General features: G+C 38.9%; 1 protein-coding gene across 5 annotated transcripts in view; it reads left to right on the top strand.

The window, feature by feature from the left end:
* Positions 1-13,643, top strand: part of LOC140314696 (chloride channel protein 2-like) — a 125,571-nt gene that overhangs the window by 73,498 nt on the left and 38,430 nt on the right. For all 5 annotated transcript variants that reach the window (XM_072393038.1, XM_072393037.1, XM_072393040.1 and 2 more), the window contains 2 exons: positions 12,817-12,886; positions 13,349-13,459. In XM_072393038.1, the coding sequence (XP_072249139.1) occupies positions 12,817-12,886; positions 13,349-13,459 (181 nt within the window). The remainder of the gene's footprint in view (positions 1-12,816; positions 12,887-13,348; positions 13,460-13,643) is intronic.

Below are 13,643 nucleotides of genomic sequence, written 5' to 3'. Positions count from 1 at the left end.
TGACTACACGAAGAACATACTGTAAAGTTTTAGCAGTCGGACTGGTTTTGCTGATTTTTAATCCAGTACTGGACCTGTCCTTATGAAAGCAAATTGGAACAGAGTCTGTGTCTGCTTGTCTCTCGTCATAAACAAAGGGACGTCCCATTAAAAAAAAAGAATAAAGATAAGAATAAAAAGGCAGTTTCCTCTCACTATGTTATAAAGTTACATTCCCAGCAACCATTTAAAGTTTCAGTCTGCTTTTAATCTCTGAATGAAAGAGTTTATGGAATCCATGTGAAATGAAAGAACAGGGCCTTCATTCATTCGTCTGCATGCTTATAAGGTCAAACTTATGATTGAACCAAATCCAGCTCTATAGAGATTTGTGAATGGTGTTCATATGTTGAAGTTAAAGTTGGATTTCAATAGCTAATTTAGTAGCAATGCTTAAAACTTCTCCTGGCAAATTGCTGACTTAGTACAGTCAGAGGTGACTTTTTATTGTTTTCCGTTAGACACTGTGACTGATAGAATTATTATTTCAGCTGCACACACAGACACAGATTTTGACCCTTTAGTGTTTCAAAATTTGGAAGTGGCTCATCGTTTGAACAGGTCCGTATATCATTGTGAGACAGGCGGTGTCACGGTTTAACCTGCGTCCACGTTAACTGGCGACCTTTAGCTCAAAGCGTCGGTGGTTGCTGGTAGCTACGGCAGCTGTTGGAAAACTGCTTAGCTGTCCTGGTAAATGCTGTATAGTGTGTCACAACAACGTTTGCATGTTTGATTGCATATGGTCAGAGTGAGCAGACACAGCCAAGAACAGGACAAGAGAAAGAAGCTCTCGACACCACCGCCTATTTTGCCTACTTTTATTAAATTTCCAAAGTAATTTGTGTCGTAAATGAAGTTTTGTTTAAATGAACATTTGCCATGTCTGTTCAGATGCATCAGAACAAAAAAAAAAAGTAGTATCCCCTGTGGGACTTGAAATCAAATGCGAATATACAAATATAAAAAAAGAAATAGTCATCACTGACTGTGTTATTCTGGGCTAAGTCAGCAATTTGCCTCAGTTCACTCTCAATCTCCTGACGGGAAGCCATTATCTCAGTAGGGCAGAGCAACTTGGTTTACTGTAGATTTATTGAGAGCTGATTGGTTGACACCATTTCTCACTGATGAGAATCATGCTTTAGACCAATGGAAGAAACGCCCACCTTACTGAAGGAAAAAAAGGCTGAAGAAATGTAATAATGTGGAAAAGTGGGAAAATGAATTAATTAAAACCTGGAAATAAATAAATAAATGTGAAAATGAAAAATGGATGAGGAAATAAAGATAAATATTGAAATACAAATAAAGTAAGTACAAAAAAACAACGAATGATTAAATGTAAAAACACTTGTATTTAATTATTTATTTCCTCATTTATTTATTAAAAAAAATTTTTTTTGATAAGGCAGTTTTGATCCTTGATGCAAATTAAGTCCAACTATAGAAGGATTCCATTATATGCCTTATGTTTGTTGTACAACGAATGTCAACTTTGGGGCTATCATAGCAAGTGTTGGATGACGAGACATTCAGTAATTCTGGTAATGCAACGTCTTACGTCCTGGTGTTGGATATATTGGGTTCAGGTGATGTATCTTTTTTCTGAAACCTTCATCCTGGACTGATTTCATGATTTCCTTTTTAATGTCTTTACTTCTTTCGTTGCGGTTGTCAGTGAAAGACGGCAGAGGCTGCTGGCTGTGTGCTCTCACTGGCTTTACATCTGTAAGTTTCATCACACTGAGCATGTGCAGCAGTGTTTTTGGAGTCGAGTTTGTTGTTTGTAACAGTTTGGTGGTTGTTTTTCCAGACTAATGGTGAAAACTGTTGTGTGTGTGTGTGTGTGTGTGTGTGGCTGTCTGTTTTACAGTGCTCATGATTCATTCATTCTCTGTGAGCCTGGTCTGCCAGTCACTGGTCATAGCTGGTCAAACAGAAAATCATTTAGATTCTGGTTCATTGGGTGAGCGGTCAGAGGGGACAGATGCTGATTACAGATCTGAAGTTGCAAGTAGCTTGTAAATGTTGGAAACTGAATCCAATATAATTTGGTTGTAATTTAATGCTTCCTAACCCAAATCATAGAAGGCATCATAGCCCAGTTACATTCATTTTAAAGTGTATGGTGCACGAGAGAAAAAAGCTAAAGAAGTTGTTGGAATCCAGCATAAAACTTCTGGAAGATATTCATGATTAGATAATCTAAGATTTAATGTATTCAATTTTTAAATCTCTTAGAGTTTAGAGTGCACCAAACATGCTCTTTTAAAACCACAGAAGAGTAGGAACGGTTTGTCCGTGTTGGGGTTGTTTGGTTGGAGGTGACTCACTGCTGATTGTACACAGATGGGCAGGAGGATAGCAGCCTCTCTGCGGTGGGGGGGTGGGGATTTGATCTCTGCCTTCAAGTTAATCAGCAGCGACAGGTGTTGAGAATGAAACTGAAAAGCACGCAGAGGATGGAGCACAGCCAGAGGTTAACATCATGGCTACAGCAGCCACTACCTAACAACAAAAAATGTTAAGAAAACATCGTAAAGTTACAGCCTGAGGTAAATTAAATGGTAAAATCCATCCAAGAGGGTCCAACATTTGGATCTCAACATCTCTATGCAGGTGAGAGGCATTTGGGAAGCACATTATGTCATAGAGGTATCAGTACCAGGCTTTGGATCTACTCCTCCGGGTTTCATTGAGCGTGACGAGGAGTGTTGGAATCAAGCTACTGCATCCTTGACCTTAGTGGGGAAAAAAGCTGAACATGTACTCAACACTGATTTTCCTCTTTGGCCCCCTGTCCTCCCAATAGAAGTTTGGGGTCCCAGATGAGCGCAGTGTCCCCGCTTCCCATCTGTGTATCAGGATTAGATTGTCCTTCTTAGCTGCTATTTGCTGCTGAGCTCATATGCAAATATACTGTCCTAAAATAACAAAAGCTGAGTGTGTGTGTACATGTGTAGCTGTAAGGAGTGGGTGCAGAATAGAGTGGAGTGGGGTTCTGTGGGATTGCGTGCTCATGAGCAGTAGGCTGTGGGCAGGATTCAAATTCTGGTTTTCTGAACCACAGCTGCTGTTCTTGAAATTTAAAAGAAATGGTTTTAATTAAAGTAACATCCACATAATGCAGTTTTTGTCAGCTTAAGTTACATAGATGGCAAAGAAAAGATTATATACACACTAACAAAGGACCACAATGCTCCATCCCAAAAAAATCAGCTCAGAGGAAGATGTTAACGGAAGAATTTCATTCCAAACCTTAGAATGTTAAATCGTTTTATTGTTCAATTGAAAATTTTGCAGTAAAACACACCGTCCCCCTGACAAATGATTAGAGATGAATAGACTTTTACAGGTTTATGTGCAGGGAACATATCTTTGTGTCAATCTATCACTTTGTTGTGGATCTTTTAAGAAAAAACAAAGTTCAATTTGAGTTGTGGAAAAAAAAAACAATGAATATAAGAGGGAAAGAGAGCCCTTTACTTTCCTGGAAAGAGTCAGTTTGTAAACTATCTGCTCTCTGCTTTGCTGCACCACTTCAGGGTATTTTATTGGTCTGTCCACTAGTTTACAGGTATTGTCTCCGGTGGCCACTGGGTTGTCTTTCTCTCTGATGAGGGGAGTAAAACTAAAAGTCCACGACATGTAGGCCACTGGATCATACTGCAGAAGTAAATGCACATATTTTCTCTGTCTGGGAACATAAATAAGCTCATTGCTGTTCTCAATACAGAAGACATGGGGCAACACAGGATGAGCAATGAAGGTAGAGTTTTACAAAATTATTACAGTATGTAGAATTTATCGTTTTAGTCACCCTTTGTATTACATTCCCAGTTCAGTCTGTTGTTGAGCTGAACACCAGGTATCTGTAACCCTCCAACAGTCAGTTTTAAGTTTACACCATTTAGAATCCTACATTTATTAACTTAAAAATTTAAACGACACGACCCAGACCGATTTGATTTAGTCAGTAAATGGCACTGTGTGTCTAAGTTTAATATAGCTATAAATAAGTTGAGAAAAGCATACCCACACTGAGACATAACTCCTGCTATTGTAATCCCACGGAACATGTGGGTAAAGAACAGAGAACAAAAACAGAGACTGACAGTGTGATGGAACAGTGTTACAGCAGCTGATTCACTCGGTGATGAGGACAATCAAGAATGTCTCATCCATCCTTTTGTCTGTTACCGTTGTCTGAGTAAACTTTTCTTGGCAAAAGCAGCCATCTGTCCTCTCCTTCAGCGTGTGTGTGCGTGCGTGTGTGTGTGTGTGTGTGTGTGTGTGTGTGTGTGTGTGTGTGTGTGTGTGTGTGTGTGTGTGTGTGTGTGTGTGTGTGTGTGTGTGTGTGTGTGTGTGTGTGTGTGTGTGTGTGTGTGTGTGTGTGTGTGTGTGTGTGTGTGTGTGTGTGTGTCTCAGTTCCGTCCTCCTTCTCCTTCAGAGAAATATTCTTGTAGCTTTCGGGATAGATCCTCTCATTGTGAGGATGTCTCTCCAGTGTGTTTGTGGGTCTCACCTCTACATGTGCAAAGTTACTTAAAACAGATGCATCATTTCTTGTAGGTGACCTATAGGTAAGATACAACACGCACTCACACTTGTCTAACTTTAAGTGGACAACTCCAATAACCTCATTGAGCACCTGTCAACATGTGTCTGTGGGCACACACTAACTCGTGTGCTCTCTCTTGCTGTTACTCACACCCACACACACACACACACACACACACACAGAAACTTACATGACACACACTGAGCATTCAAAGTAAGGCTGTAATGGCCCTGTCTAATTACAGCCTTTGGTTTTCTTGCATTCTGCCTGGTGATTTTGAAAGGCAAGATTGCTCTCACTTCTCCTCCTTCTTGGTAATGAATGGTTATTTTATTCTGCTTGGCAGCCATCTTGTCTTGTTGCTGTTTTTCATGCTGAAACTTCAGGAAGACCATCATTCCATCTACTAAAGTTTTGAAAGGAAAGTTGCACATGCAGTGCCTAGCGTCAGCTTGTCCATGTCAGCTGGTCACCAAGTGAAGCTGTGAAATGTGTCCATACTGAAGACACTGACATGTTGTACGAAGATTTAATGCACCTGATGTGAGGAAGAGGGCTGTTAGATGTGATGCAGAGAAAGTTTGTGTTTTGATTGTTTGTGCTTTTCAATCCACCTGAAATCTCAAACACTCAATCACACACCTACCAACTAATTTGCTATGTTTAGTTGTTGAATGCTATTTTTAGTGGTGTGCAATTATTCACACATCAACAGCTCTCGGAGAGAAATGCATTTATTAGTACAGGTGTGGGTACTAAGTGATGGGGAACGGTGGGGCAGTAATTGGAGTGGGATTATAAGAAGGGCCTCAGAGGCCTGCGGGCGATACGCTGTCCTCTGAAAACGACACACACATATAAGCACTCTAGGCTCCCAGCTGAATGACAAATCACAGTATAAATGTATGCAGTAGTGTGTCAGAAGTGATACCCTTGACATCAGTATCCTTCACTTCTCCCTGCCTGCCTTCTGTTCTGCTGGGCTTCGGTCTGTCAAACAGAATTCAGTCAAAATCCACATCCAGAACAGATGAATGGTGATAGATAAATTACTATATCTATTTAGAACATTATAAAAACATTATTCAGCAGGAAAGATGGATTAAGAAAAAGTGTGAACTTGTTGTAATGTCAGCTGCAAATGTTGCCATGTCTGACTGAACTACAGTAACCCATATTTGATATTATTACCGTTCATACTGTGACAGAAGCTCAGTTTGTGAAAGCACAATCACTTAGCCTTTTTTTCCATCCATTGAGAACAGCCTATTTGCTTTAGTGAAGTGTGGCCAAACCCTATCCAGACTCATTATTTTTGTGTTGCGTTTTGGTGACCTCTACATGGATTATTGACAGCTCATTATCCTGGTTTTAAGTAGTGGCACTCAGCTGTGGTCCTCATGTTTTTTAATTACATCATATACTGTATGTAGCCATCAAGGATTTTTTTGGATTGTGCATATACAATAAATCAGGTCTTCACTTATTAAACGGAAGTCAGTACCGAGCTGTTATAAATAGTAACTGCTGCAAGTACCTTTAGTCATTAGGTCGGATTTGCTGGACACCTTATAAGCTGAATGATGAGTTTAACTTTCAGCAAATGATCCACAAAGTAAAAAAGGTTCATGTGACCCTTAACAACTGGTCCACAAACATTTGTTTTATGCATTTTTTGTAGGTCATGATACATTTAGGTTACATTACCCCCCCTTATTGCGTTTGATAAGGATTATCGTTTCAGTCATCCTCGCTGTTACAAGAAAAAAACTCTGATAGAGGAGAAGCTGGTTAGTAGTAATAGGTCATGGTTTGAATATTTCATAACTACCTTAAGATTACAGAAAGTAATTATACGACCTGTTATATTACATGTTTATAAATCATGAAAAAGGTCATTTCCAGCTTTTACGTGAGCGTTTAGTCAAAAAACTTGCCACAGGGTTGAGATTGAATGGTCCGGCTGATTTTGATACAAAATTAGATTAATAAAGGGGGTCATGTTCTGCACAGACTTTCTTTGAAAATGAGCAGCAGTTGCAAAGGCATTTCACTCATCTTATATCTTGATCTAACTCATGTCTCTACAGTTTATTGAACACTTTTTGACTCTGGTCAGTGTTGCTCAGCAGCTGCAGAATAAAAGTCTGAATTTTTGTACAGATTTAACTCACCAGTACCCACTAGTTTTTAGGTAGAACTGATTCACTTTAAACTGAATTAATTGTAAGTCTGTTTTTAAGTGGATAACTCTGAAACCACCTTAATCCTGCTCATTGTATTACCTATAGCTTAAGTAAATATCTGGAAAAAATGTCCTTTTGCAAACTATCTAATTGTATCTGCTACAATTCGGGTCTGTTATTAAGTCCTTAACAGTTGTTCTACTAACCCTTTTCCTGACTAATTATTTTTGTGAGTTTAAATATGTTAGCAGCACCACCTAAAATTAAATAGATGCTTAAAGTTTTTTAATGCTCAGCAGTTTTAATTTGCCTCTCTGTTTCAACATTGACTTTTATTTGTCTTTAATCTTCGTAGAACGACTTCAGGTTGATATCTTTCTGCTTGACCTTTAATTGCTCAGGGGTCTTTTATGACATTTTAGTATTGACACATCTTGCTGTTGAAGTGGCCGATGGCTTCACGGGGAGATTTACACTGCTCTTGATTTGTTTCCATTTAAACACGATCAGACTGTGGATCTGTGGAGTCCAAACTGTTTTGATATTTTTTTGCAACTAGAGTTGCATCCAAAAACTTTTACAGATTGTTGTTGATCAAACTCTTTACTAAATGATATCCACTAAAATTGGAGTTGCGTATATGAACTAATTAGTTTTTTCTAAAAGCAGCTTCAGCCCTGAAGCAGCTTTGTAAATGATCTATTCTCATTAAAGCCATCTGTAAAATTCATGCGGCCCATTAAGAATATTTACTAAGATGTTGATGTAGGCTTATACAGAAGACGTTTTCCCTTCTCTCACTTGTTTTTGAGAAAGGAATCAAACAAGCAACCCAATCAAGTCTTGGCTATTTTCCTGCCTTCTGGGCTTCGGCTTCCCCTGAGGGTTTGTCGAAGTCTCTGCAGTTTAAGGTCAGAGATCCTCGTACATTTTGATCGCCATGCACTATCTCTGTGTGATGTACAGTCAGTGGATTATATTAGATTAAATGAAAAATTAATGATTCCTCCCAGTGGAAGTGAAATCATTTCTGCTGCAGAGAATCTATTACAACAGTAGTTGGGGCATAAAAACTGAGGATCGTGTTAGTTCAGGCAGGCCGACCCGGATCAGCTTGATTGATCTGTTCTGTCCTTTCTAAGCAGTTAACCGTTAAAACTCATATAGAGAGCTTCATTCAAACTGCCACAGAGTGCTTTTGTTGCTCACCTCGTGCAGAGTATTTTGCAAGCACCCGCTATTATTCCTGATTCCCGTTTTCACCCATTGGCCGATCACGTCACACCCAGAGACCACCTGCAGGAGAAAATTCTTTATGTAGATTATACTCTGCCTGTGCAGAAGAGAAGCTTGTGTTTCTCTTTGCATGGTCAGATTTAGCTGCTTGCTATCAAAGTTTATGCATTAAAAACTAGTTTTGAAGTTGTGGTTGATGACAAATGAGCTTTGGTTTAAAAAGCATCTAAAATCCAACAATGATTGGGTTTATGTTCAAACGAGGTAGAAACATAGTTTTAGCATCTAGAATTTTTTTGTCAAAAATGTAGCTGCAGCCCTCTCACCATGTAGACTGCCACATGAGTGCTTGAAAGGATAGTGAGTTGTGCTCAGAAGGATCTTTCTGAAGGATCTTCTTCCTGCTCTAATGTTGAGTGCTCTGCACTCCAATGCCTGGAGGATTGGATCAAACATTACAGAATTCAGGGGCATTGAAAAGGTTGAAGAGGTTTGGAAAAATGAATTTACTATTTAGAGGCATGTGACAATAGTATGGTGACTTATTGTTATGTGTACAGGCAGACCTTTACAACAATTGTCCATACGAAATAGATAATCCTCTTGTTATATTAACTTAATAGGTTCGTGCATAATATTATGTAATATGACAGAAAAAAATCAGCATTCAATCGATGTCCAGTTAGTTTGGACTCATCAAAATAAAATAACCAGTTTGGTTTTCTGGTTATCTTTCCTGTTGACATTTCTTTTTAATTATTCTGTGTTCTCCTTTTGTCACATGATACACAGTTACAACAAGAACAGTTCTATTAAGTATGAATGAACTGTAAACTGTAAAATTAAATTTTTTTTTTACCACAAAAACCCCTTAAAAGCAGTAAATCCCTTAAAAATTTCCCTCAACTAAAGATGCATTTCAAGAGACCCTTAAGTGAGACCCTCAGCTGAGGAGAGATGGTCATGGTCATACATTTTATAGAAAAAAGGATTATTTCTATAATGTGACAGTACAGCACAGTTTTTACTTGTTGTTCGTACATTCAGGACACAATTCTTTAACTGGCAAGATAGACATGGGCCCACATTTACAGCCAAAAAGGATAATTTCGTAATTCCATCTCCGTGGTAACCCCGATCCAGCTGAGGGCGACTCGTGTGTAACTGTAAACGTCAATGCTGTTTCCATGGTTCAGGCTGCTGTGCTGTGAGGACAGAGAAGACACTGCAGGCAGCACCTTGTCACACTCACCTGTGTTCAAGGATTTGTGATTGTGTTGTTATGAATAAACATGTGGGTGGTTCAGATGACACCACCATCTACACACAATAAATAAAGCGTTCTCTGCTCTTTTCAGCTGTGTGCTGTATAACAGCTGTAAACACCTGCTTATTCACATGTTGAAACTAGTGTGCACAGCAAAGTGTTATTTCCAGAAAAGTGCCTGAAAAACAAATCTGAGGGTCATAGGCATATTTCAGTCTCTGTTGTCTGCCTGTTTCTCTGTGGTTTGTAGGTTATGAGTGTCGTTGTTCCTGATGTCCACATGGTTATTATTGTATCCTTTAAAAACAGCTCCCACTATTCTGACAGAGTAGCTTGATTCTTCTTTTTTGTTTTACTAAGATGTAACAGTTAACCATAACTTAACCATTATGTCATACCAGAAAAAGTCTGATTTGTGGAGTTATCCATGCTCATGAATTGTTCTCAAAGGTTCAGTTTTTGTCAGGAATCATTGTCAGTATATCACACAGGCTCTGCATTTGTCACAAGCATTGATTAAATTATCCTCATTTTCTTATGTTCAAGCGATATTTTTTGTTTATTCTTGTAGCTCATGTAGCGTCAGAGTGATTCTAGAGAAACCTCAGAGCAACTATGAGCAAGACAAAGACAAAAACTCTCATCTTAGTGCTGAGGCAGGGCTAATCCTGGTATGCCACAACACTTTGAAGACTTTGAGTGGTTGAACCAAGGGCAAAAACCCAGACACACACATATAAAAGCATTCTGGCATAGTCGTGCAGCGTTCTCGACTTGTGTGAGCATTATTAGATATGCTTGAAAAGGAAACATCCAAAGCTCACACTCCTGCAACAAAGCAGAAGGCAGAACAAGTAAATCTAAAATTGACCATCTCAGATCACTGCAAAACAGAAAATCATAAGAACAGAAAACCACAAAATTCCAATGCTGGATCAGGGAAGCCAAAGAAATTAGGAGACATGCCCAAGGGACAGTAAAGCAAGGATGAGGAGGCATACACACTTTCACACACCTGGGATTCTGTCCTAAACAGAAGGTCAGATGGGCTGAGAGATGGTCATCCTGTCAATCAAGGTAGGACGACCAAACCTGCTTACGTCAGCTGAAATATATTACAAACAACATCGCATCAAAATCAAGTGACACTTCTGAGGAAGACTGCAGGTGTGCAGTCAATGTAAAAACACAAAAACTATCATCCTATAGATAAGAAACTACTAGAAAAATTATCTTTAAGGATTAGGCAAATTAATTTGTTCAGTTCTTTACCAAAGAGCTTTCTGTAAACACAATATATAAAAACACATTTATATATTACCTAACAACAACGATACAGTCCAATTCCAACCAATTACAATCCAAGTCAGTTCAATAAAATTTAATCTCCTAGAATCCAAATTAGTTGGTAAATTTGAAAAAAGTTGCTTTGTTCAGGAAACCAACAAATTTTTAGATTCAGTCCCACACCCTGAAGTTGCACAAAGCGACAGTTGAGCGGGAAAACTCCAGCAGAACCAGAACCAGGAAGAGTAGTTTTCATCCTGAGACCATACATGGCCGACTCTAATTTTACAATTGGATTAGATTGCACTGTTCTCCATTTAGTTTGCCTTTGATAATTTTGCAGTAATGTCCCACATGTACACTGTCATGGACTAACACACTTTGGCAGTTGTTACTTCAGACTTTTAACTGTGTGTCAGATGGCTTTTGTATTGAATTCAGGCTTTTGTTAGTCTACAGATCCATTCAACCTTTATAGCTCTTTATAGCTATAGTTGGCAAAGGAAAAGAAAAACATTAGGCCCCCCCATCAAAGCCGTGTTGCGTATTTAAATGTTTTTGCGTTTGATTCTTGTCTCGAAGTCTGTGTTATGGTGTGTGCGTGGAGCTGTGTGAACACCTACACACACGTGTGTTTGCTCAGGGTGGGAAAACGGCAGCAGTGTGGGGTTGCAGGAGGAAATTCATTACGTCACCATGGCAGCCAGCCTTAATTACAGCTAACTATAGATGGAGCTGAGGGAAGAGGGAGATGAAGCAGTGAGTGTAATTAAAAAGTCTATTTGAAACCATGAGATTATTACAGCAATGAGGGTTGTGTAATGGCTTGTACGATGCTCTAATTCATGCGTCTTACTTTATGCATGCGAAAAGCTGAATATGACAATCTCAGCTGTGTTTGCCTCTGCTGAATAGATGAATGGCCTTGCTCCATATAATCAGAAAAAAAATTGTTTGGTTGTGCGCATTATGTTCTTTTAACATCTGTTCATTTAAATTTGTTCATTTAAATGAACTTTTGTTCATTTAAATCCATACAGTAAGTTTGACCACTGGATTTTTTTTTATGGAGTTTGGATTTATTTGCTGGTTTATTAACCTTACAAGTGTGCAAGTATTAGTGCCAATACTGCGGCGGCAAGTAATTTAATTTTCATTCAATATACAAACACCTTATTGGATTTTATAAGTCACAGAGAGACGGCTGCAGTACAGTGTTCAAGGTACATTTAAAAAAAAAAGACAAGACTTTAGCTCTCAAATCAATTGAAGTACACTGAGAAAAAATCTGGTTGGTGTATTTGTTAAAGTACCTGAGTTTTTGCAAAAGTACAGAGATTTCCTTGAAGACTTTACATAAAAGCTTCTTTTGTTTACTGTAACCTCCGAGCAATGAATTATGAAGTCCAAGATGAGAAAAAAAAATCAAAAGAACAAAATCATGAACTGCTGAGAAAGGGACATACAGATACATATTTGATAAGTTAGTACTGTGCATACAACATAAACTCAAAACTGTCTGGCTGTATCATGTCTTAAGTCATGCTCCTGGTTTATTTTGTACAAAACAATCCCTGTCCATGTTTTGAACCACAGTTGTAGCATCAGCCTTAAAACTGGTTTGTTCAAATCTTCTCAGCGGTATTGCACCCACAGAGTTGACGGTTTAAAAACTAACCCTATATTCAAACTGATCATGACAGCACTGACTGGATAAGGCCTAAGTGGAATTTTGACGAGACTTCTAATAATCTCTGAGACCAAAGAAGCAAGCTTGGATGTTTTTGAATGATTGTTTTTTTTATTACTGTCCCCGGTTTCAGTGCAGCCTTTTGTTTTCAAACGCTATAACAGACTAATTTCTTCTTAAAGATAGGTGCAGCCACACATGTGTGCTCCTTGCTGACGATAATGCTCACACATTGTTAGCGCTGACATTTCCCTTTTTTGTTTGTCAGGCCTAATTAGCAGTCCCTTCCCCTCGTCTGACGTGGTCGGCCAATCAGCAGAGCCTGCTCATTACCCAGGGTTTATTTCAGGGTCTTTATCAAATGAAAAGTGAATGTGACAGTTCAATCTAACCCCAGCAGTAAGCTGCGCATGGCCGCCCCCTCGCTGCTGCTTCAACTCGGCTTTCATCAGGGGGCACACCGGATGGTGCTCTGAAGCTAACTGAAATGCCATCCTGTTCTTTCATTTTGTTCTTTCTCTTTCTGCTTCTGTTTTTTCTCTCATAGTTCTGGATGTCTGCCCTTGCCACCACCATCCCAGTGCCCTGCGGAGCCTTCATGCCTGTGTTTGTCATTGGTAATAAGCTATACTTGTGTGTATTAGAACAGCGAGAGCAGGTGTCTGCTTGAAAGAGGTTAGGTTGAAATGGTTTTTTTTGGAAATGATACACCCACTCAATGTCTGCAAGAGGGAGAGAAAGGAAAATAAAAAACGGCTATTCTCCATTATAGGAAAGTTTATGCAAGAAGAGTCAAACAAAACAAAAATTAAAGCTGAATATGATTCAAATATGTGCACTAATAATTCTAAATAATAAAATCATTGCACATTTTCTTCAGCTGCCAACATATAAATAATAAGTCTGTTTCGACCTAGTTTGTCCACAGGCTGAATAATGTTTCCTTCTTGAGTTACGGTTTTCTCATAACATATTGTTTTGTGATGAAAATTCATACAAATAAAAAAACAGAAGTGGTACTGTGACTAATAAACCTTTTACTGATTGTTGTTGTTTCTGTCTTTGTGTGTGAATTTCAGGGGCTGCATTTGGTCGTCTGGTTGGAGAAAGCATGGCAGCGTGGTTCCCAGATGGCATTAACACAGATGGTACCATCTACCCCATAGTACCAGGAGGCTACGCAGTTGTGGGTATGTTAGAGTCCTGTCAACACATCCTGACATGTCCGTTAAATATGCAGTAATGTTGTCTTTTCTGGGACCAACAGAAAAAAGTCAGCTTTTTGGTCATTTGTCATTTTGGTCTGCCTGTAGATCCAGATGCACAAACTAATAACTAAGTGGTAGAAATAATTGTTGTTTTTTGGACAGAATT

This window comes from Leuresthes tenuis, unplaced genomic scaffold (assembly GCF_036924035.1).
Source record: "Leuresthes tenuis unplaced genomic scaffold, fLeuTen1.0.hap1 SCAF_9, whole genome shotgun sequence".
Lineage (NCBI taxonomy): Eukaryota > Metazoa > Chordata > Actinopteri > Atheriniformes > Atherinopsidae > Leuresthes > Leuresthes tenuis.
The sequence above is the reverse complement of the archived record's forward strand: the minus strand, read 5'-3'. Positions and strand labels throughout refer to the sequence as shown.